Genomic DNA, 23,187 nt, shown 5'->3' with positions numbered 1-23,187 from the left:
TTCCTTCTCTCCTATGTACTCTATGAACGGTATGTTTTGTCTGTATAGAATGCAAGAACCAATACTTTTCACTGTATACCTGTACGTGTGACAATGATCAATCAATCAATCGATTAATATGAGAAAAAAACCTCATTATTATGGAAAAGTTTGATTTGATTTGATTTATTACTATCACATGTACTGGGATACAGTAAAAAGTATTGTTTCTTGCGTGCTAGACAGACAAAACATACCGTTCATAGAATACAAAGGGGAGAAGGAAAGGAGATGCTGCAGAATGTAGTGTCACAGTCATAGCCAGGGTGTAGAGAAAGATCAGCTTAATATAAGGTAGGTCGATTCAAAAGTCTGATGACAGCAGGAAAGAAGCTGTTCTTGAGTCGGCTGGTACGTGTTTTCAGACTTCTGTATCTTTTTCCCGATGGAAGAAGGTGGAAGAGAGAATGTCCGGGGTGCGTGGGGTCCTGGATTATGCTGGCTGCTTTTCCGAGGCAGCGGGAAGTGTAGACAGAGTCAATGGATGGGAGGCTGGTTTGCGTGATGTAGGTTAGAATTGAGAGATGGGGTTGGGGGGGATGGGCGCTGGGATCAGCTTGTCGTGTCTGACTAACTTACTTGCGGCAGGATAGTGATTTGGAAAGATTGATTAGTGGCCTCCCCCATGAGGTAGAGCGATATTGTTGGGAAGATGTGCCAGGGCGTGGTGCCAACCTGCCAGCAAACCAGCTGCTCTCCCAACCAGAACCCATCAGGGAATTTCTCCGTCTGTCAAAAGAGAAAAAAAGTTAAAAAAAAAAGGAAGGTAGTAATGATGAACATGAATATTTCAATATCCTTGGAGCCGTTAATAAAGAGCAGATGTTGTACAAGTTTTCAAGTCCTGTTATTTATCATTTAAACATGCATTTGTGTGTTATGTATATTGAGATATGGCACAAGGGAGTCTGACCATTGCAAAATCACAAAAGACAAATCTGAGGAAGGCCATTTCGCTCATCCATCTATAACGTAGTTACAACCGTGCCCCCAATTGCAGCATCCGTTTCAGATATTATTGCAGTTTATTTCTTTCCACCAGTACAGTATTCGGGATGGTCCCTACCAGATGTTCACTGCTCTGTGCGTGTAGAGGCAGTCCTTCCTAATCATCAGTTTGAACATCTGCTCCTTATAGGTGGCACGGTGGCACAGTGGTTAGCGCTGCTGCCTCACAGCTCCAGGGACCTGAGATCGATTCCCAGCTTGAGTCACTGTCTGTGTGGAGTCTGCACGTTCTCCCTGTGCCTGCGTGGGTTTCCTCCCACAGTGCGAAAGACATGCAGGTTAGGTTGGTTGACTGTGCTAAATTGCCCCTTAGTGTCCTGGGCTATGTATGTTGGAGGGATTAGCAGGGTAAATATGTAGGGTTTTGGGGATAGGGCCTCGGTGGGATTGGTATCGGTGCAAACTTGATGGGCTGAATGGCCTTCTTCTGCGCTGTAGGGTTTCTCTGATGCCTTTTGTCTTTTATCACAAGCGCTGTCCATGACAGCCTACAAACTGAACACGCTTCCTGTGAAATCAGCTCTTGGTTGCTTCGCTTTAAGACTGTAAACTTAAGCTTCTTTCCTCTCTCCTTATAAGTCGGTCATTTGATGTTGGAGATCAAATTCTTATCAGCTTTTCACTTCACCATCTCCAAATACATTAATGTCTCCCTCTGGATCTCGGTAGTCAGGCTGATGAAGTGCAGTGAATAGTTTGTGCCTGACCTCCTTCACCTTATACTGACTTAGATCAGAGCTAAGTGCTCCACTGCAACCATCGGGCATATTGAACAGCCAGTCTACTCAAACCTCTGCAGCTCTTCCAACTTAAGACCAGAAGATATCGGAGCAGAATTAGGCCATTCGGCCCGTCAAGTCTGCTCTGCCATTCAATCATGGCTGATAAGTTTCTCAATCCCATTCTCCCGCTTTTTCCCTGTAACCCTTGATCCCTTTACCAATCAAATCGGCAGCACGGTGGCACAGTGGTTAGTACTGCTGCCTCACAGCGCCAGGGACCCTGGTTCAATTCCAGCTTCGGGTCTTGTCTGTGTGGAGTTTGCACATTCTCCCCGTGTCTGCATGGGTTTCCTCCGGGTGCTCCGGTTTCCTCCCACAATCTGAAAGGCGTGCTGGTTTGGTGCATTGACTCGAACAGGCGCCAGAGTGTGGCGACTAGGGGAATTTCACAGTGACTTCATTGCAGTGTTGATGTAAGCCTTACTTGTGACTAACAAATAAACTTTACTTTAAATCAAGAACCTATCTATCTCTGTCTTAAATGCACTCAATAACCTGGCCTCCACAGCCTTCTGTGGCAATGAATTCCACAGATTCACCACACTCCGGCTGAAGAAATCCCTCCTCATCTGGGTTCTAAAGGGTCGTCGCTTAATTCGGAGGCTGTGCCCTTCAGTTCTAGTCTCTCCTACTAATGGAAACATCGTCCACTCTATCAAGCCTTTTATTATTCTGTAGGTTTCAGTGAGATCCCCCCTCATCCTTCTATTCTCCAGCAAGTACAGACTTCACCTTAAACCAATTCAATGGAATACATCTGATGCCCAATATTTTTCTTCCATTTTGGCACCGAGGCAATGCCCACCCACTTACATATTTTAGCTCGTCTCTGTCTGTCTGTGACTGGGCTGCCCCTTCTAGTTTTGGATCATCTGTTGAGTTTCCCAACTTCAAAAAATAACTCCTAAAGACTTGAAAATCTCCCCCAAATTCAGGGCGGGATTTTATGACCTCGCTCGGGTGAGATTGTAAAATCCCGTCCGGGGCCAATGGAGATTTCCACCCTGCACGCCATGCCCGCCTTGGTTCCGGGATGGGCGAAGTGGTAAAATTCCAGCCATGGTGTTCACTGCACTGTCTCTCAATGCATCGCATTGTTTGATCGATAGTTCAGGAAAGCAAAAAAAAAGAACGTATTTATCTCGCATCTTTCACAATTTTAAGATGTTCCAAAGCGCTTTGCAGCCAAATGAAATACTTTTTGAAGTACAGTAACTGTTATAATGTAGGAAACATAGCAGCCAACTTGGCCCAATAAGCCTTCACAAACAGCAATGTGATCATGGCAGATTATCTCACTTTGTGATGTTGCTGCGGGGATAAATATTGCTCAGGACTTTGGGGAGAACTTCCCTGCCCCTCTGCAAAACATTCTTCTTTCTAACGAGTTGTGAGGAAATGCAGGGCAGTCAACCTTGAGAGTCATCACAGTATGAGTCCATCCCAGTTCAGATGTGCTGATTTACACACAGGAACCACTGGACAGTGATCAAGAGAAGAAGGACGAGCTAAGGAGGTTGAGGGGGGATTTGATAGAGGTGTACAAGATTATGACAGATTTGAATAAGGTGGACCGGGAAAACCTATTCCCAGTAGCTGAGAGTACAAGGAGTGGCAGACACAGATTTAAGGTTGGGGCGGCACGGTGGCACAGTGATTAGCACTGCTGCCTCACAGCGCCAAGGATCCGGGTTCGATTCCCAGCTTGGGCCACTGTCTGTGTGGAGTTTGCACATTCTCCCCGTGTCTGCATGGGTTTCTTTCTGGTGCTCCAGTTTCCCCCCACAGTCCAAAGATGTGCGGGTTAGGTGGATTAGCCACGGTAAATTGACCCTAATGTCAGGGGGTTAGCAGTGTAAATATGTGGGGTTATGGAAATGGGGCCTGGGTGGGATTGTGGTTGATGCAGGCCCAATGGGCCGAATGGCCTCCTTCTGCACTGTAGGGATTCTATACCAAGGATCATAGGTAAGAGATGGAGGGGGATGTGAAGAGGATTTTTTTAACGCAGTGAGTGATAATGACCTGGAACTCACTGCCCATGAGGAGAGTGGAGGTGGAAAGAATCAATGATCTCAGAAGGAAATTGAATGGGTATTTTAAGCAAATAGATCTGCAGGGCCACAGGGATCAAGTGGAGATGTGGAACTGACTGGATCGCTCCAATGGAGAGCAGACATGGATTGGAAGGGGTGAATGGCCTGCTGTAAATGGCTTTTATCCTCCTCCAGGTAATTGAGGCCAATTGTAATGTCTCCATCATAGCCCGGTTATGAACTCCGTAGATAAAGCCTAAATCTTTCTGTAAAGCTTAGCACTGCAGTATGATCGAAATATGTGTGAAGGGATCACGGAATGTTACAGCACAAATTAGTCCATTTGGCCCATTGTGCCTTGCTAGCTCTTGAAAGTGCTGTCCAATTCGTTACACTTCCCCACCCTTTCCCCATAGTCCTGGAAATGATCAACTTATAGAGTCATTAGAGGTTTACAGCCTGGAAACAGGCCCTTCGGCCCAACTTATCTATGCCGCCCCTTTTTTTTAACCACCAAACTAGTTCCAATTGTCCATGTTTGGCCCATATCCCTCTCTCCCCATCTTACCTCTGTAACTTGAGGGTGACAAATCCAAACACTTTTCTAGAGAGGTAGGAATGAATGGAGAGAAATAACAGGCTTAAAAAATTGCGCCAAATCTCTTTCCTCTTCAGAAACAATACTTAACAGAAGACGCGGCTTTGATGGATTTCACTGCGGCCTGGAAGACCTTCTTGGGCAGCCTGAGGTTAGTGGTTCCACTGTCCACGATGCTCTTGTCATAGTTGTACTGGAGAAAAGGTGAAACACAACAGAGACAATCAAGTTTCGGGGTCCAAATGCATAATGGGCGACATGCAAATGAGAATAGGTGATCAGCTCAGTTGGAAGATTCTGGAAATCATGCAACAGTGAGCTCGACAAGTGGCATATTGACATTGTTCAGTCCCTGTCACTACATCACAAACCATGATGCTGTAAGGAATTGATACACAATGTTATCACATATTATTAATTCACGGTGTCTTATTGCGAGTAAATTCAGTGTCAGGTCGTGTGTGTTCCAGTCATTGTGTGGGAATTTCTCACCTCTTTACAATCCAGATTCAGGTCTTGTCCATTGATCTCAATCTTTACTATAATGACCTCATAGTACCACTCCTTCCTGATTGGTGTAAACCAGATGTTGCCCAGATACAGAGAAGAGTCGACTCCACCAATTATCTGCAACATGGGGAGAAGGTGAGAACCGGTCACAGATAAAGTCTCTTCCCTCAGTGACACACCAAACTTTCTACGTTGAGCAGTTCTGCAGCCATCACTGGTAGCTACTTCATAAAATTTATTCCCTAAGATGGCTCATATGAAGACTGAGCCATATATAAGAACAGGAGTGGGCCATTCAGCCCCTGAGGTACGTCCCAATTAGACCATGGCTGATGTGTATCGTAACTCTATCTACTACTTACAGAACAGATGTTTCCAACTTTCATTCCTTTCTGGGTACCAGGTAAGGAATCCTGTATATGTTTGACCCTGTAAGAAGTCTCACAACACCATGTTAAAGTCCTCAAAAAGTGACTCACCTGATGAAGGGGCAGCGCTCAAAAGCTCATGATTCCAAATAAAGCTGTTGGACTTTAACCGGGTGTTGTGAGACTTCTTACCGTGCCCATCCCAATCCAACGCCGGCATCTCCACATCATGTTTAATCCTGTTTGCTTCAGTCTATGGCAAAGACTTCATTTTAAGATATTTCTGTCTGTGCACAATTACAGTTAAATGCTAGACGGTAGGGGTTAAAACTAACTCTGCTAAGCTGACCAATGGTAGCTAGATTGACTACACGTAGAATCAGAAGGCATGATGGGTCAGCTAAAAATTGACTGCATTCCTGAAGGGTACACAATGCAGGCAAACACGTTTCTCATAACAGCAGCTGCAAGGATTGTTTTTCTAGATGGAGACAGCCTGCGAAAAACACTTCCAATAACGAGATAAGGGTTGTAATATATTTTGGAACTGTGAGTTCAGTTTCAATTCAATTCAGTTCAGTGTGTTTAAGTTCAGGTCAGTTCAGTACAGTTCAAGGGCCTGGCTGTGAAGCCAGTCTCCAAGTTCCCTTTCCTTTGTTTCCACCATGTTAATTTTTTAAAGTTCTGTTCAATAAAAGGAAACCATTTTAAAACTCGTACCAGTGCCGTCCCCTTGTCTCTTCAAACAAATGAATGGACCCAACACCGGGCTAGTTGATCTCACTTAAGAAGTCTCATGACACCAGGTTAAAGTCCAGGTTTATTTGGAATCATGAGCTTTCGGAGCGCTGCTCCTTCATCAGGCGAGTGCAAGGGATATGGGCCTAGGGCAGGTACATGTGGTTAGGTACATGGAGTGCATTCACCTGAGAAAGGAGCAGCGGTCTGAAAGCTAGTGATTCCAAATAAACCTATTGGACTTTAACCGGATGTTGTGATACTTCTTACTGGGCTCACCCCAGTCCAACGCCGGTATCTCCACATAATGGATCTCACTTAAAGCACAGAAAGGAGGTTAAAAATTGCCTTTTCTCCACCTTAGCTAGTGAGAGAAATCAGGGAGGCAAGACTTGGTCGAGGGACATAGGAACGGGAGTAGGCCATTCAGCCCCTCAAGCTCATTCTGCCATTCAATAAGATCATGGCTGATCTCCAGCCTCACTGCATGTACCTGCCCTAGGCCCATATCTCCTGATACCACTGCTCAGTAAAAATGTGTCTATCTCAGACTTAAGCCGATCAATTGTACCAGCACCACCGCACCTGAACCCCCAAATCTCATTGGACATCCAGTGAATTTAACTTTGTCTCTAGTTAGATAAAAGCAAATTAGTGTGGGCGCTGGAATCTGAAACCAAAATAGAAAATCTCAGCAGGTCTGACAGCATCTGTGGGAGAGATCAGAGCCAACGTCTCGAGTCACTCTGATGAAGGTTATCCAGACTCGGAACGTTGGCTCTGTTCACTTTCCGTCGTGCTATCAGACCTGCTGTGATTTTCCGGCATTTTCTGTTTTTGTTGGTCTCTAGCTGGCATGGTGAGTGAGGGGAGTAACCTCACTCTAACGCATGTTCTTCATTGTGTTTGGGCTCATGGTTAGAAGAATGGTTGAACTGGACAGGATAGTCAAGGACAGCTGTCATCAGCAACACGCATCCCAGTTAATGTTGCCTCCTTCAGGGGAGGAAATGATCTCAGAAATGGGAGCAGGTAGAGGCCCAAACTGCTCTTTAAAGCTCCTCCATCTTTTAATACGATCATGGCTGATTTTCGAAACAGCTTTCCTGTCTAATCTCTGTATCCCTCAATTTCCTTAGAGTTCAGAAATCCATCTATCCCAGCACTGCGTATATTCAACAACTCGGCAGCCACAGTTCTCTGGAGGAGAGAATTCCAAAACATTAGGGGCGGCACGGTGGCACAGTGGTTAGCACTGCTGCCTCACAGCGCCAGGGACCCGGGTTCAATTCTGGCCTCGGGTCACTGTCTGTGTGGAGTTTGCACGTTCTCCCCATGCCCACATGGGTTTACTCCGGGTGCTCTGGTTTCCTCCCACAGTCCAAAGATGTGCGGGTTAGGTGGACTGGCCATGCTAAATTGCCCTTTAGTGTCAGGGAGATTAGCAGGGTGAATGTGTGGGGTTACGGGGATATCTGGGTGGGATTGGAACAAAGAACAAAGAAAATTACAGCCAGGAACAAGCCCTTCGGCCCTCCAAGTCTGCAGCGACCATGCTGCCCGACTGAACTAAAACCCTTCCGGGGACCATATCCCTTTATTCTCATCCTATTCATGTATTTATCAAGATGTCCCTTAAAAGTCACTATTGTAAATGCTATTGTTGTCGGTGCAGCCTCGATGGACCAAATGGTCTTCTGCAGTGCAGAGATTCCACGATTCTATGATTCACACCCCTCCGAGTGAAGATATTTCTCCTCATCTCAGTCCAAAATGGCTGACCGCCTTGTCCTGAGTCTCTGCCCCATGGCTCTAGATTCTCCAGCCAGGGGGGCAAACAGCAGCTCAGCACACCTACCCTGTCAAGCCCAGGAAGAATCTGAAACAAGTCAATGAGATCACCTCCTACTCATCTAAACTCCAGAGGCTATCGATCCATTCTGCTCAGTCTCTCCTTTTACTCCAGCAAACATTTGCTCAGATGTGTGTCTTGAAGAAACTGGCAGATGGAAGACAGTAAAATTTTTAAAAATCTCTTGGTCTTCTTTGTTGAAAGGTTACATTGAATTACATTACATTGAAATGATAACCTGTCTTTTTCTGTGGGATGTCAACTGGTTTCAATTCAAATTAACTGCGCTTTTTGAAAAATCTACAAAGCAGACTTGCGTGTTTGACTTCTGCAATGCGCATCACCAGCTGAAGACAGAACAAGAGTTCGGTAATGGAATTTAGACAGATGTGCCAGGCCCAAATTTTCTTGTCGGCCAGGACAAGACAGGCGGAAGCGTCTGTTTGCAGAATCTCTTGACTGTTCCTCAGGTTTTGTTTCTGCAATTGCTTCACCGACAAGCCCACCTCCTGTCAGGGAATCTAGGCGCTGATAAAAAAAAACAAATGCTGGAAATACTCAACAGCTCCTGCAGAATCTGCGGAGAGGAACAGACTTAATGGCCGGAATTTTCCAGACCCTCCCACTGGCAGAATCTTCCAGTCCTGCCGAGATGGATGAAAGTTTGAATGGCCCGCCACATCCGCGCGTGGCTGGAAAACCCCAAAGCTTCGGATCGATAAAACTTTATGAAGGTTATTTTATTAGCATCAGAAGTAGGCTTACATTAACACTGCAATGAAGTTACTTTAAAAATCCCCCAGTCAACACACTCCTAGGCCTGTTCGGGTTACACTGAGGGAGAATTTAGCACGGCCAATGCACCCTAACCAGCACGTCTTTCAAATTGTGGGAGGAAACCCACGCAAACACGGGGAGAACGTGCAGACTCCGCATGGACAGTGACCCAAGCTGGGAATCGAACCCGGGTCCCTGGCGCTGTGAGGCAGCAGCGCTAACCACTGTGTGCAACCGAGAACAGTTCTGATGACAGATCATCTATCCAAAATGCTAACTCAGTCTCCCCATGGATGCTGCCTGATCTGCTGAGAATTTCCAGGCTTCTTGTGCTTTTATTTTAGATTTCCAGCATCTGCAGTATATTGCTTCTAAAGTTTTTAATGCTTATTTATTAGTCACAAGTAAGACTTACATTAACACTGCAATGAAGTTACTGTGAAATTCCCCTAGTCGCCACAGTCCGGCGCCTGTTCGGGTCAATGCACCTAACCAACTTGTTTTTCAGATTGTGGGAGGAAACCGGAACACCCAGAGGAAACCCACACAGACATGGGGACAATGTGCAGACTCCACACAGACAGTGATCCAAGCCGGGAATCGAACCCAGGTCCCTGGCGCTGTGGGGCAGCGGTGCTAACCACTGTGCTGCCGTGCCGCTCTATAAACAAATGCAGTTACTGATTTCAGGGTACATGAGGGAGGAGTAAGGAAGATTTCTGATTTGAACAACTGACCACAGATGCACTTAAGAGCCAGCGTGACTAAACCCGGGGTGGTGCGGGGCGGGCGGTTGGATGGGGGGTGGTTACACTCACCATGCTGCCTCCCACAGATGACGTGGAGTCTGAGTCGTTCAAGGAGAAGCCTGATCCGCAAAGCTGTAGTGAGAAGATGTTGGGGACCTGGGTCTGCTTCACCAGCGAATCAAAGAAGGGTTCCAAATTCTCATCGGGCTGTGGAGATGACAACAGGGAGGACACGGTCAGATGGTAACTCAGCAACCAATCATATTCTTCCTTTAAAAGAAAACTCATAGACGCCAAAGTAAGCTTTAGACGGTTCAGACTGATCAGAAACGAAGAGGCAGATATTCGCGATTCCCAAATTCTGCATTTAATAACACAGGAACAAAGGTAGGCCATTCAGCCCCTCAAGCCTGTTCCACCATTCAGATAAAGATCGAAGACTGGCAATAGCAACTCAAGATTTAAAAAAGGCACAAAAAATTTAACAAGCAAAGATTCATTGGTTTTTCCATATCAGCAACGCATGAAGAGAAGAATAGAATCCCCACAGTGCAGAAAAAGGCCATTCGGTCCATCGAGTCTGCACCAACCACAATCCCACTCAGGCCCTATCCCCTTAACTCCATGTATTTACCCTAGCTAGTCCCCCTGACACAAAGGGATAATTTACCATGGCCAATCAACCTAACCCGCACATCTTTGGACTGTGGGAGGAAACCGGAGCACCTGGAGGAAACCCACACAGACACGGGGAGAACGTGCAAACTCCACACAGACAGTCACCCGAGGCCGCAATTGAACCCGGATTCCTGGCACTGTGAGGCAGCAGTGCTAATCATTGTGCCATTGTGGCACAACAGAGAATGGGGATCTGTGAAATGAAAGGAATTTTGCTTGGGCCAGTAAAACAATCATCAGTTGGGAATATGATTGGTTGGCACATGGGGACTCAGCTTCCCATTTGCAGAATTTTGGGAAATGCTTGTATCTGGCAACATCTCCCCTTTTATTTTGAACGTATTTACCAGCTCTGGTTTGGTGGAATGGGCTAGATTTTAACTGTTCTGGACTGGTGAAATTGATTAGAATCACAGAATCCTACCGTGTAGAAGAGGCCCTTCGGCCCATCGAGTTAGATCTGAGAATTCAAAAAAGAACTAGATTTGCCATCGAAATATGTTTTCGACAAGAATGTTGTCTTTTTAAACATGGCTGCTCAGACAGAAATGAGGAAGTTTTTGGGAGCAGGTCTGTGATGTCCACTCCTGAGGAAAGCAACTGCAATCCCAGGGCCTGAGACAAAAGTTTCTAAATTGTACTGAGGACTAGTCTGAAGGGAATAGCATTTTCTGGAACTGCTGTGGTAACATTAGACGGTTGCAAGAAATAGAACCAAAACTGCAACAAAAAAAAATACGCTCATGAAAATCAAAGCAAGGAGAAAAAGGAATTTAATCCCCAAAATCACTCACAACGTTGGATCAAATTTGGATACGATATAAATTATAAATATCAGCATTGAATGTTCAGCTTCCTTTTCGTGCTATTCTTGGTGCAATCCTCAACCCACTCGCATTGACCCATTTAAAATAAACCAACCCAGCTTGTGTGAAAATGTGGAGCACAAAATTGCTCACGAGTTGCTGGCAATGGGCACGCTCACCTTGAAGGTCGCAAGGGTGATGGGCAAAGTGTTTAAGGTGAATGAGTTTGCGGCTATATAAGGAGAGCACAAACACATAGGCTGATATTTGACGACCTCACTCGGGCGAGGCTGGTAAAACCCCGACCGAGACCAACGGAGAATTCCGTTCTGCGAGCCGCGGTAAAATTCCGGCTATAGAATCCCTACAGTGTAGAGGAGGCCATTCGGCCCATTGAGTCTGCACTGACTCTCTGACAAGAGTATCTTACCCAGGCCCTCTCCCCCCACCCACTCCCCATAACCCCACTCATTTACCATGGCTAATCCATCCATCCGACACATCTTTGGACACTACTCCATACCAACAGTGCAGAAGGAGGCCAGTTGGCCCATCAAGTCTGCACCGACTCTCTAACAAGAGTATCTCACCCTGCCTTCTCCCTGCAACTCCGCTAATCCCCCTAATTTATGCATCTTGGGACATCAAGGCGCAATTTAGGCCAAGCCACCTAATGTCTTTTGGACTGTGGGAGGAAACTGGAGCATCCGGAGGAAACCCACGTAGACACAGGGAGAGTGTGCAAACTCCACACAGACAGACACGCAAGGCCAGAATTAACCCGGGCCCCTGGCACTGTGAGGCAGTGCTAACCACTGTGCCACAGGAATTTAACCCACCAGTGTCAGAAATATATTTTTCAATCAGCAGTCGTAAGGATGATTAGAAGAATCAGCTAAGAGAGCTGAGCAAGTCTGTGGGGTGTAGAATGAACACGATATGAGGGTTCTGGACCAGTTCTCGCAAGGTACATTAAGAAGCCAGACTAGACTCCAACAATATTTCCTTTTTGACATCAACGTGAGGATTGGATATTTCTTTCCAGAAATGATTCCACTGCAAAGAAGTGATCTTTTATAGTGAAACAAGATTTATTTTAATAACACACTTTAGATATAACGCTAACAAATGAAGCAGCTTAACTATTAACAGTTGAATAATATTAAAAAATGAAAGGAAACAATTTTACTTTCTAGCTTATCACTGTGTCAGTTCCAAATAAGCCACATTTATGCATAGATTAAACGCACTGTTAAATAGTTAGCAAACCCAGGCATACTTGCTTTAACATTTGTGAGCAGTCTTGGAGCTTTCAGAGAGAACCAGAGTTCCAGAAACTCGCAATCTCCTTCTAACTTCAACCAGGCTGCAACTCACTGCTTTCTGCAAAAGCTTGTTTTCCTCCCTGCTGCAGACCCAGCTCTGCACACTGATCACATCATCACATGACCCTGTCAATCACTCTAATCAGAAAAAAGGGACACAGACAGAAATCAGCAGACGTGGCAACCCTGCATGTGGGTAATGGTCAATAAAATGACTTGTGGATCACACTCAGAATCCAGATGGGCTACATGTGACCCCCCAGGCCATAAGTTGCCCACCACTGTACTCCATCATGAACTCTATTAACTCTTAACTCCGGGTGGCACAGTGATTAACACTGCTGCCTCACAGCGCCAGGGCCACGGGTTCAATGCCGGCCTCGGGTGACTGTCTGTGTGGAGTGTGCATGTTCTCCCCGTGTCTGCGTGGGTTTCCTCCGGGTGCCCCGGTTTCCTCCCACAGTCCAAAGATGTGCGGGTTAGGTTGATCGGCCATGGTAAATTGCCCCTTAGTGTCAGGGGGACCAGCAGGATAAAAATGCGGGGTTACGGGAATAGGGCCTGAGTGGGATTGTGGTCGGTGCAGACTCGATGGGCCGAATAGCCTCCTTCTGCACTGTCGGGTTTCTATGATTCTACGATAAGATTCACATGCATTGGGGCATATTTGGACATTTCATTCTCCAAAAACAAAATTAAGTGTAACTCGATAATGTCCTTCCATCCCTTACAACCACAAGCACTGTCAGCCTCTGCTCCCACTGACAAACTGAGGAGGTATTTGTATTTGACGTGTGATTTTAGTTAGGATAAAAACAGTGTGAAACGCTCTTAGCCAACTGCACATCTGAATAAATTTCACTCCTTCTGTCAAGGAAGAGAGATGATCAATGTGGATTACTGATCAAACTTATCAATATTATCAGTTTAAAACAAAGTCTATCATTTTCTTTCCATATTTAAGTAAATCAAGAAAAATTAATTGAAATGTTAACATAAGTATCGAAATTATTAATTTTTTTGATTGCTGAAACTCTCGTAAATTTTTGAAGGATTTGGTCATGTTAACAGCTCATCAACAATTTTCATTCACTGTTTGACTGTGAACTTCAAAGAAATATCTATTACATAAACTTGGCATCAATCCAGCTCAGCTTAAATTTTAGCTTCAGATTTCGATTCTAAAGCTACACGGAACATTTCCATTAGCATTGTATTGTGAAGGTTCTTTCTTCAAAAGGGCTTTCTTTTTAATTCATTCACAGCATGTGGATGTTGCTTGCAAGGCCAGCATTTTTTAAAAAATCTTTTGGAATATGTGGCACCGTTGGCGAGGCCAGCATTTATTACCCGTTCCTAAATGCCCTTGAGTAGGTGGTGGTGAGCTGCCTTCTGGAGCCACTGCAGTCCATGAGGTGTAGGTACACCTGCAGGGCTGTTGGAAGGCAGTTCCAGGATTTTGACCCAGACTGGCACAATGGCACAGTGGTTAGCACTGCTGCCTCACAGTGCCAGGGACCCGGATTCGATTCCCGGCTTGGGTCATTGTCTGTGCGGAGTCTGCACATTCTCCCCGTGTCTGCGTGGGTTTTCTCTGGGTGCTCCAGTTTCCTCCCAAAGATGTGCAGGTTAGGTGGATTGGCCATGATAAATTGTCCGTAAGTGTCAGGGAGATTAGCAGGGTAAATATATGGAGTTACAGGGATAGGGCCGGGGTGGGATCGTTGTCGGTGCAGGCTCGATGGGCCGAGTGGCCTCCTTCTGTACTGTAGGGATTCTATGACAGTGAAGGAATGACGATACATTTTCAAGTCAGGGTGGTGAGTGACTTGGAGGGGAACTTTCAGATGGTGGTGTATCTGCTGCCCGTGTACTTCTAGATGGAAGTGGTCGTGGGTTTGGAAGCTGTTGTTGAAGGAGCCATGGTGAGTTGCTGCAGTGCATCTGGTGGATGGTACACACGGCTGCCACTGTGCATTGATGATGGAGGGTGTGAATGTTTGGATGGTGTGCTAATGAAGTGAGGTGCTTTGTTCTGGATGGTGTCAAGCTTCTTGAGTGTTGTTGGAATTGCACTCATCTCGGCAAGGGGAAAGTATGCCATCACACTCCTGACTTGTGCCTTGTAGATGGTGGACAGGCTTTGGGAGTCAGGGGGTGAGTTACTCGCCCCAGGATTCCCTGCCTCTGACCCGCTCTGGTAGCCACAGTATTTATATAGCTGGAACTGTTCAGTTTCTGGTCAATGGTAACCCTCATTTATTGTCCATCCTTAATTGCCCTTGAGAAGCTGATGGTGAGCCACCTTCTTGAAGTGTTGAAGTCTATGTGGTGTAGTTACAACCACAGCACTGTTATCAAGGGGGGGTTCCAGGATTTTGATCCAGCGATGGTGAAAGAAACAGTGATTTAGTTTCAAATCAGGATGGTGTGTGACTTGGGAGAGGAACTTGCAGGTGGTGGTGTTCTTATGCACCTTCTAGGTGGTAGAGGTCACAGGTTTGGAAGGTGCTATTGAAGACATTTTGATGAGCTTCTGCAGGGCGTACTGTAGACGTCACTCATCAAGTGCTTGTTGTTGCTGTTTCTCTTCCCACATTTAGTGGGGCACAAGGCAGACTTTGATCTGTTTCCATAGCTAGTCTTTTCCTGGAATAGGCCACTAGTCTGTCGCCAGAAGCTTATAGCTTGAGGGACACCGCTCCACTTCAAGTGTGGCCGACCAGGAGTCTCTCCCACTCTTACTGCCAGTCCTTGGTGTGTTGGAGGGATTTTGCAGGTTGACACTAAACCTGTTGGCCAACCTTTCTTTGCCACCAAGTCCTGGGGTGGGACTCTCATCCGAAGCTTCTGGTTCAGAGGCAGAGACACGACCCACTGTACCACAAGACCTCCTCGAAATCATAAAATCCCTACAATGCAGAAGGAGGCCATTCGGCCCATCGAGTCTGCACCTACCACAATCCCACCCAGGCCCCATACCCGTTACCCCACATATTCACCCTGTTAATCCCTTGACGCTAGGGTCAACTTAGTACGACCAATCAACCTAACCCGCACTTTGGACTGTGGGAAGAAACCGAGCACCCGGGAGCAAACCCACGCAGACACGGGGAGAATGTGTAACCTCCACACAGCCAGTGATCCAAGGCCGGAATTGAACCCGGATCCCTGGCACTTGAGGCAGCAGTGCTAACCACTGTGCCACCGTGCCCTGGTGGCTTAATAAGGGTTATTAACCCTCAGAATGTTGCTGTATTTCACCACTTCTATATATTATTCACCTGGTGGGTAAATTCAGTGGTTAGTTTTAATTTGGATGTACAGTGTGGAATGTTCTCCCTTTTAATAGAGTTAAAGATATGTTAGGGAGCCCAAATGATGTCCAATGGAGGATTCAACAAGCAGGGAGCAATTGTTAATCTTGGTCAGGACATCTTAGATACAGCATGTATAAGGAGGCAGCTTCTGAATCAAAGGAGGTTCAGCCTGACTAATGGAAAATGGCTTTTGTGACTTGAGCACAGGATACATTGGGAGAAAGCCTGACTGTAGTACGAGCAATCTGATTAATTTTCCAGTTAAATAATACCATCTCCAACCAAATTATTCAACATCTCTGACTTTGAAAGGATTAAGGTACGCATCAACAATCTCTTTCGTTGATCACTGGTGTCCCTGTATCCACTGTTCTTGTGTTGTTTACTCGGCTTTGTGGCGAGCCAAAACAAACATTTGCCAAGGTGTTCAATCTGGAGAGGGGGGTGGGATTTTCCTGTCCTGCCAATCACGGGAATCGTAGCTGATAAAAACGCGCGATTGACTTTGCAAACACCTGCTTTTTCAGACCCTTCATTTAAATCACGATGAGTTTCTTTAGCAATATGAAGCAACACTATCAATCATCTGTCAAAAACGCAGCAAACTGAAGGCAAGGTAAGAGGACAAAACTGGGCGAAAAGACAGTTTGTTATTTTACTTTAAAAAGTTCGAAGTATCGAACAGTGCACAAACTGCACATTCACCCTCACCCACCAAAAACATGGGTGAATTATCTGATGACTTAAGATTGACCAATTTCCGGAGATACCACATTGCCTGAAAAAGTTGAACAAGAAGTGGACTCTTAAATGACAACGGAACTACAACTTATTGCTGTTTCTTCTGTTGAAGTAACGGAAGAAACCTACCCTGAACACATTGACTTATGGCCAAAATCTGATCCACTGGGTATGGTAGAATATTCCATACCAAATAAACCAGAAACCAAGGCAAAATGACAAACTTGAGAGAAGGGTTTGAGGTTGGAGGTCGAAAGCAAATTAGAAGTCTTCGTAAGTCCCATTTGCTGAGGGTGAAATGGGATGACACAAATTAGAAATTAGATTTTTTTCTGAAACCGCTAAAGCTCGATTGTTACATTTGCAAATTATTTCCTGGCCTTAGTTAAAGGAAGCGAGCATTCATCGGAGAAACATTGGAACAGATCTTGCCAATCATGAAACTTCCAAAGATCATATGAGAGCTGTGTGCGCGTTTGTTCAAAGTTGTAAATTATCTGGAAGAATTGATTGTGTGTTATGGGCTCAGTTTGAAAAGCGGTGTTCTTATTGGAGGAAAGTGCTGAGATGTGTTGTTGCTGCAGTCAAACTGCTGTCTTCCTTGGGAACCAAAAGAGAAAATGCTGGAAAATCTCAGCAGGTCTGGCAGCATCTGTAAGGGGAGAAAAGAGCTGACGTTTCGAGTCCTGATGACCCTTTGTCAAAGCTAAAAGGCATAGAAAGTGGGAGGTATTTATACTGCAGGGGGAGGGAATGAAAGATGAGTCATAGCCACAGAAACCAGGGGAAAAGACTGCTAATAGCTGTCCACAGAGAGAATAAAGGGTGTGGATGGCCAAACGGCAGAGAAGCTGTAAGCTGTGACAGATGGAGATGTTGGGGGGGGGGGGGGGGTGGTAATGGGACAGAGGTAGAATGTAGAAAAAGGGCGCGCGGGGCAGGGGAACCTCCTCTCAGAGTACATGATGAATCATTGGTGTCAAGTCGAAGAGGTAACTTCTTTTAGCCTGCCTTGAATATCTCAGTGAATTTGAGGAGCTTCTCAAGGAGCATTTGAAAAGTTACCAATATTGTGGCTCAGGAAAGACCAACTTTTTAATGCACCAGTCCTACGATGACTTCATCACTATAATGGCAGAGCGGCTCTGAAACCAATTCACTAATGAAGTTAAAGATGCCAATTGATTCAACACCAGATATGAGTCATGTGGACCAATTAATATTAATTTTAAGATACCAGAGAATCACAGAATATTACAGAGCAGAAGAGGCCCGATGCATTAAAAGTTAAAGTTCATGTATTAGTCACAAGTAAGGCTTACATTAACACTGCAATGAAGTTACTGTGAAATTCCCCATGTCACCACAGTCCAGCGCCTGTTCGGGTCAATGCACCTAACCAGCATGTCTTTCAGAATGTGGGAGGAAACCAGAGCACCCGGAGGAAACCCACGCAGACACGGGGAGAATGTGCAAACTCCACACAGAAAGTGACCCAAGCTGGGAATCGAACCTGGCACCCTGGCGCTGTGAAGCGGCAGTGCTAACCACTGTGCTACTGTGCCGTCCTGACCTGCCCACCTGATCCCACTTGTCAGCCTTTGGCTCATAGCCTTGAATGTTATGGCGTGCCAAGTACTTATCCAGGTACTTTTCAAAGGATGTGAGGCATCCCGCCTCCACCACGGCAGCGCGTTCCAGGCCGTCACACCCTCTGGGTAAAACGATTTTTCCTCAAATCCCCCCCTAAACCTCCCAACCCTTACTTTGTGTCCCCTCGTAACTGACCCTTCAACTAAGGGGAACAGCTACTCCCTACCTACCCTGTCCATACCCCTCATAGTCTTGAACACCTCAATATGTGTGCAGCGATGGTGAAGTTCTGGAGTGATTTCTCTGTTTTGTCAAGCCCACACTTCTGAGTACCTGGGAACAACTGTTTTGGAAATCATTGCAAATTTAGGTTTGGACATCAAAGATTGTCATGGTCATAGTTTTGAGAATGCTGCAAATACGGTAGGGAAATATTCAGATCTACAAGCAAGACTGACCAATGCATTATTCCATGTTCCAGTCGCTGATTGCATTTAATCTGCAAAGCTGCAGCTGAATCCTGTGAGGTAGCTGTACGTAACACTGACTTTGTTCAAACCACTTATGCTTCTTTATCAATTTCCCTGCATTGGTGGGATATGTTGCAATCACACATAGAGCAGGCAAATGGAAAACATTTGACAGTCAAACAAATTTATGACATCAAGTGGTCCGATTGTGCAGATGCTGTTTTGGCTTTGAAAATAAACTTTCTTGATATAAAGGAAACCTTATTAAACAAAGCTACATCAGATTAAAAAAACACATTGAAAAGCTGAAGCGAGTCCTTAGCAGAGGAGTTTGAAAGTTACGATATTGCTGTTTTTACTGTTTTTGTGGAACTGTTACTTTAAAGAATTAATGCCATCAACAAATCGCTGCAAAATCTCGATATAACTTTATTGAATGCTGCACAATTGTTAGCCGAGGTTAAAAGTTTTATCATAGAAGTTAAAAATGACTATAGCTTGGTGGAAACAGAGGCATTAATATTATTTTTCAATAAAACTAGAGACAATAAAATCACTTTAAAAAGGGAAAGAGAAGATCATCATTGAGACCGTCAATGTTATTTGTGACACAATAATGGTGCAATTGCAGAGTTGAAGTGAATCTCTGAAGAAAACTGTTGATTTATTTTGCGTGCTTTTTGACAGAAGTTTGGGTAAAAATGCAAAAAGCCATTGCAGTAAGAAACTAAGTGAATTTTACTGGGAGGACATAGACACAAATCCTTTTGAAGATGAAGTGAAACAATTCATTCATTTCATTGATAATGATGAGCTCTGTGATTTGTACAGATTTGTATGTGATGGTTTGAAGGCAACCTTTCCAAATGTGGAAACTATTCTGAAAATACTTTTTAATAATAGCTGTCACAAATGCTTCCAGTGAACATATTGACAAGAGTTTAAAATTATTTGCAAAGTACGATGAGTCAGGAACATTTGACAAGTTCAGCAATATTGACGATTGAAAGTGTGTCTTTACTAGATTTTACATACGATGATACAATTGATGATTTTGAGAAGAAAAAATGTGGAAGAAAAGCTATCCAAATCGCCATGCCAACAAGGGATGAAGCAAGAAAAACTTAAAAATCTGTCTCTTTTCCACATTCCGTGTTTAAATTCTGTTTTTCAATATGGACCATCACTGGTCGGATATAATGGCTGCAGCTAGTCACATGCTGGTCGTTCTAACCACCATCGCTCTCAAGACTGGCCTTCAGAAAGTCTTTGGGACAAGGAACAGACAAAGTCACTGATATTGGACTTGGATTAACTGGGCACTCCATTCACATGAATTCACAAAGAACAAAGAGAACAAAGAACAGTACAGCACGGGAACAGGCCCTTCAGCCCTCCAAGCCTGCGCCGATCACGTTTACCTATCTAAACCAACTGCCTTTATCCCTCTGTTCCCCATTTGTTCATATGTCTATCAAGATAAGTCTTAAATGTAGCAAATGTAACTGCCTCAACCATCTCACTTGGCTATGCATTCCAGGCCCCCACCACCCACTGTGTAAAAAACTTCCCCCGCACATCTCCACTGAACCTTTCCCCTCTTATCTTGAACTTGTGCCCCCTTGTAATTGTCATTTCTGCCCTGGGAAAAAGCTTCCAACTGTTCACCCTATCTGTACCCCTCATAATTTTATAAACTTCTATCAGGTCACCCATCAGCCTCCGTCTTTCCAGGGAGAACAATCCCAGTTTCTCCAACCTCTCATCATAGCTAATACCCTCCATACCAGGCAACATCCTGGTAAACCTTTTCTGCACTGTCTCCAAAGCCTCCACATCCTTCTGGTAGTGTGGTGACCAGAATTGGACACAGTATTCCAAATGCGGCCCTATACAACTGTAACATAATTTGCCAACTTTTATACTCGATGCCCCGTCCGATGAAGGCAAGCATTCCATTTGCTTTCTTCACCACCTTTTCCACCTGTGCTGCCACTTTTACGGATCTGTGGACCTGTATTCCCAGATCTCTCTATGTGTCTGTGCTCCTGATTGTTCTGCCATTTATTTTATTTATGGCAATAATTTCTTTGATTTTGTGAGAGGAAGCAAAGAAGTTAAGTTTTATTTTTGAAACTGAATCTGAAATATACTGAATGGTAGTGTGTGCATCTTGTTGGTGGATTGCATTAATGGCCATCTTTACCATCATTCTGACAAGAGGTGAGCTTGGATTTCAATTCAGCAATTCTTCATCCAGGTGGGATTTTACAAGTTAAAAAGCAGTGACCAATTTGTGTGTTTTTATGGCTTCTGCCTTTGCTGGTTTAGCTCAGTTGGCTGGGCAGCTGGTTCATGATGCAGAGTGAAGCCAACAGTTCAATTCCTGTATTCGGCTGAGGTCATTCACGAAGGCTAGGCCTTCTTGACCTTGCCCCTCTCCTGAGGTGTGGTGATCCTCAGGTTAAATCACCACCAGTCAACACTTTCTCAAAAGGCCTACGATCATCTGGGATTGCGGCAACTTTATCTCTACCCTTTTATGGCGCAATTTATAAATCAAAGAAAGGACAAAAGAAGAGAAAGATTTAAGGAGAAGTAATGTTTAAACAAAAACTGCTTTCATGCAAAGTTCCCTCGAAGTTCCACGTGTGTATGGTTGTCTGGCCTTTGGAGATTACTGTGCAACAGAGAGGCTGCACATCGGCTGAAGAGAAAAGAAAATACAGGGCTAAGGGGAAATGAACTAGCTAAAATTGTTTGTGCGGATGGCTGGCACAGACATGATGGGCCAAATGGCTTCTCCTGTGCTGCAACCCTTCTCTGATTGATTCGATGCAATTCCCTTTAAGGGCCGCCAGAGATCTAAAAGGGATGTGCACAGTGCAACAACGAGGGATCATTGCTTCTGTGATGTTTTTACAGTATTGACCACAATGAGAAGCGCCAAATAAATTCCACTGAATCAACCAGAACGATATCGATAAAGTAGCTCCAAACGCAAGGCTCCGTACAATTTTGTTACATTTCGCAATACACAACAAGACATAAAAGTGATAAATAAATCCAAAACCAAACCTAATTCAATTCTCTGACTCCCACACACAACTATTGAAGCCCAGCGTCAGTGAGGCGAGGCTACAGCCCTCAAGGAAAAAGGATCAAAGAGACCCAGTTTCCAGAATAAAACACATTATGCAACAGCGCACAACAATGCGAGACGAGCGCTATTTGTCTTTCTCTGTCTCCTTCAGTTTCTCTCTCTCTCTCTCTCCCTCTCCCAGTTTGTTTCTTTCTTTTGCCTTCAGTGTCTGAGGCTGAAACCCTACCTTCCCAGAATGGAAATCTCCGTTGGCCTCCGGGCGGGATTTTACGATCCTGCCCGAGTGAGTCCACAAAATCCTGCCCTGAGTCTCTCACTCCCCCCTCGCTTTGTGTTTTCCTCTCTCTCTCTCTCTCAGTTCTCCTTCCCTCCCTCAGTTTGTGTTTGTCCATCTCGGAATTTATGGAGAATCCAAGTAATTTTTATTGGTTCTGACACCGTTATCCTCGCAATGAAGCAATGTTTTTTCTGCGTAATGGGAGTACTGAAAAGGGTTCAGGAAATGTGACAGCCAGCTTACTGCAAATGCACAGACTATGTACACCAGGGCTGTATCATCGACAGCAAAAGCCAATTGCCATTCGGGTGACTCCTTCCCAAAAAGGGGAAAGTTGGAATCCCTCCATGCTCAGCTCACTAATGGTCCTTGCATAAGCTGCCTCAGCCCTAACATCCAATCCTCTTTCTTTAATCCTTTACACCCACCCCTCCCAACTCCCTAAAACCTACCTCTTTGACTAAAGATCAACTGCCCTATTCTCCCCTTCTGTGGCTTGGTGTCAAATCCAGTGATGTGGAATGGGAAGGTGATGGCCTAGAGATATTATCGCTAGACTATTAATCCAGAAACTCAGCTAATGTTCTGGGGACCCGGGTTCGAATCCTGCCACAGCAGATAGTGGAATCTGAATTCAATAAAAAAAAATCCGGAATTAAGAATCTACTAATGACCATGAAACCATTGTCGATTGTTGGAAAAATCCGTCTGGTTCACTGATGCCCTTCAGGGAAGGAAATTTGCCATACTTACCTGGTCTGGTTTACATGTGACTCCAGAGCTACAGCAATGTGGTTGACTCTCAACTGCCCTCGGGCAACTGGGGATGGGCAATAAACAAATGTAGAGGCGGCACAGTGGTTAGCACTGCTGCCTCACAGCGCCAGGGGCCCAGGTTCAATTCCGACCTCAGGTCACTGTCTTTGTGGAGTTTGCACTTTCTCCCGTTGTCTGCGTGGGTTTCCTCCGGGTGCTCCGGTTTCCTCCCACAGTCCAAAGATGTGCGAGGTTAGGTTGATGGGCCATGCTAAATTGACCTTAGTGTCAGGGGAATTAGCAGGGTAAAATGTGTGGGGTTACAAGAATAGGGCCTGGGTGGGATTGTGGTCGGTACAGACTCGATGGGCTGAATGGCCTTCTCTGTACTGTAGGGATTCTATGATTCTATGAAATGCTGGCCAGCCAGCAACGCCCGTGTCCCACGAATTTAAAAAAAAGTACTGTAGGAACATTTGACTGCAATAAAGGTGTTAGATAAGTGGTTGAATACAAGAACAAAAAAAAAATTCTAATCCATCAGGTTGGCCACATCTATTTCAGAGCCGATCTAATGATTGTTCAATTCATTTTTCTGCTGTGAACAAATATTCCTATATTTCTTTATCAATTATGTATTGGTCTAATTCACTCTTTGATG

At 45.0% G+C, this 23,187-nt stretch overlaps 1 protein-coding gene across 1 annotated transcript in view; it reads right to left on the bottom strand.

Annotated features, from left to right (window-relative positions):
* The window catches only part of bace1 (beta-secretase 1), a 153,930-nt gene that overhangs the window by 15,502 nt on the left and 115,241 nt on the right, over positions 1-23,187 (bottom strand). The window contains exons 4-7 of the mRNA XM_078198988.1: positions 9,527-9,664; positions 4,956-5,090; positions 4,555-4,656; positions 619-768 (exon numbers count right to left, since the gene is read on the bottom strand). Of these exons, the coding sequence (XP_078055114.1) occupies positions 619-768; positions 4,555-4,656; positions 4,956-5,090; positions 9,527-9,664 (525 nt within the window). The remainder of the gene's footprint in view (positions 1-618; positions 769-4,554; positions 4,657-4,955; positions 5,091-9,526; positions 9,665-23,187) is intronic.

This window comes from Mustelus asterias, chromosome 27 (genome assembly GCF_964213995.1).
Source record: "Mustelus asterias chromosome 27, sMusAst1.hap1.1, whole genome shotgun sequence".
NCBI lineage: Eukaryota > Metazoa > Chordata > Chondrichthyes > Carcharhiniformes > Triakidae > Mustelus > Mustelus asterias.
The sequence above is the reverse complement of the archived record's forward strand: the minus strand, read 5'-3'. Positions and strand labels throughout refer to the sequence as shown.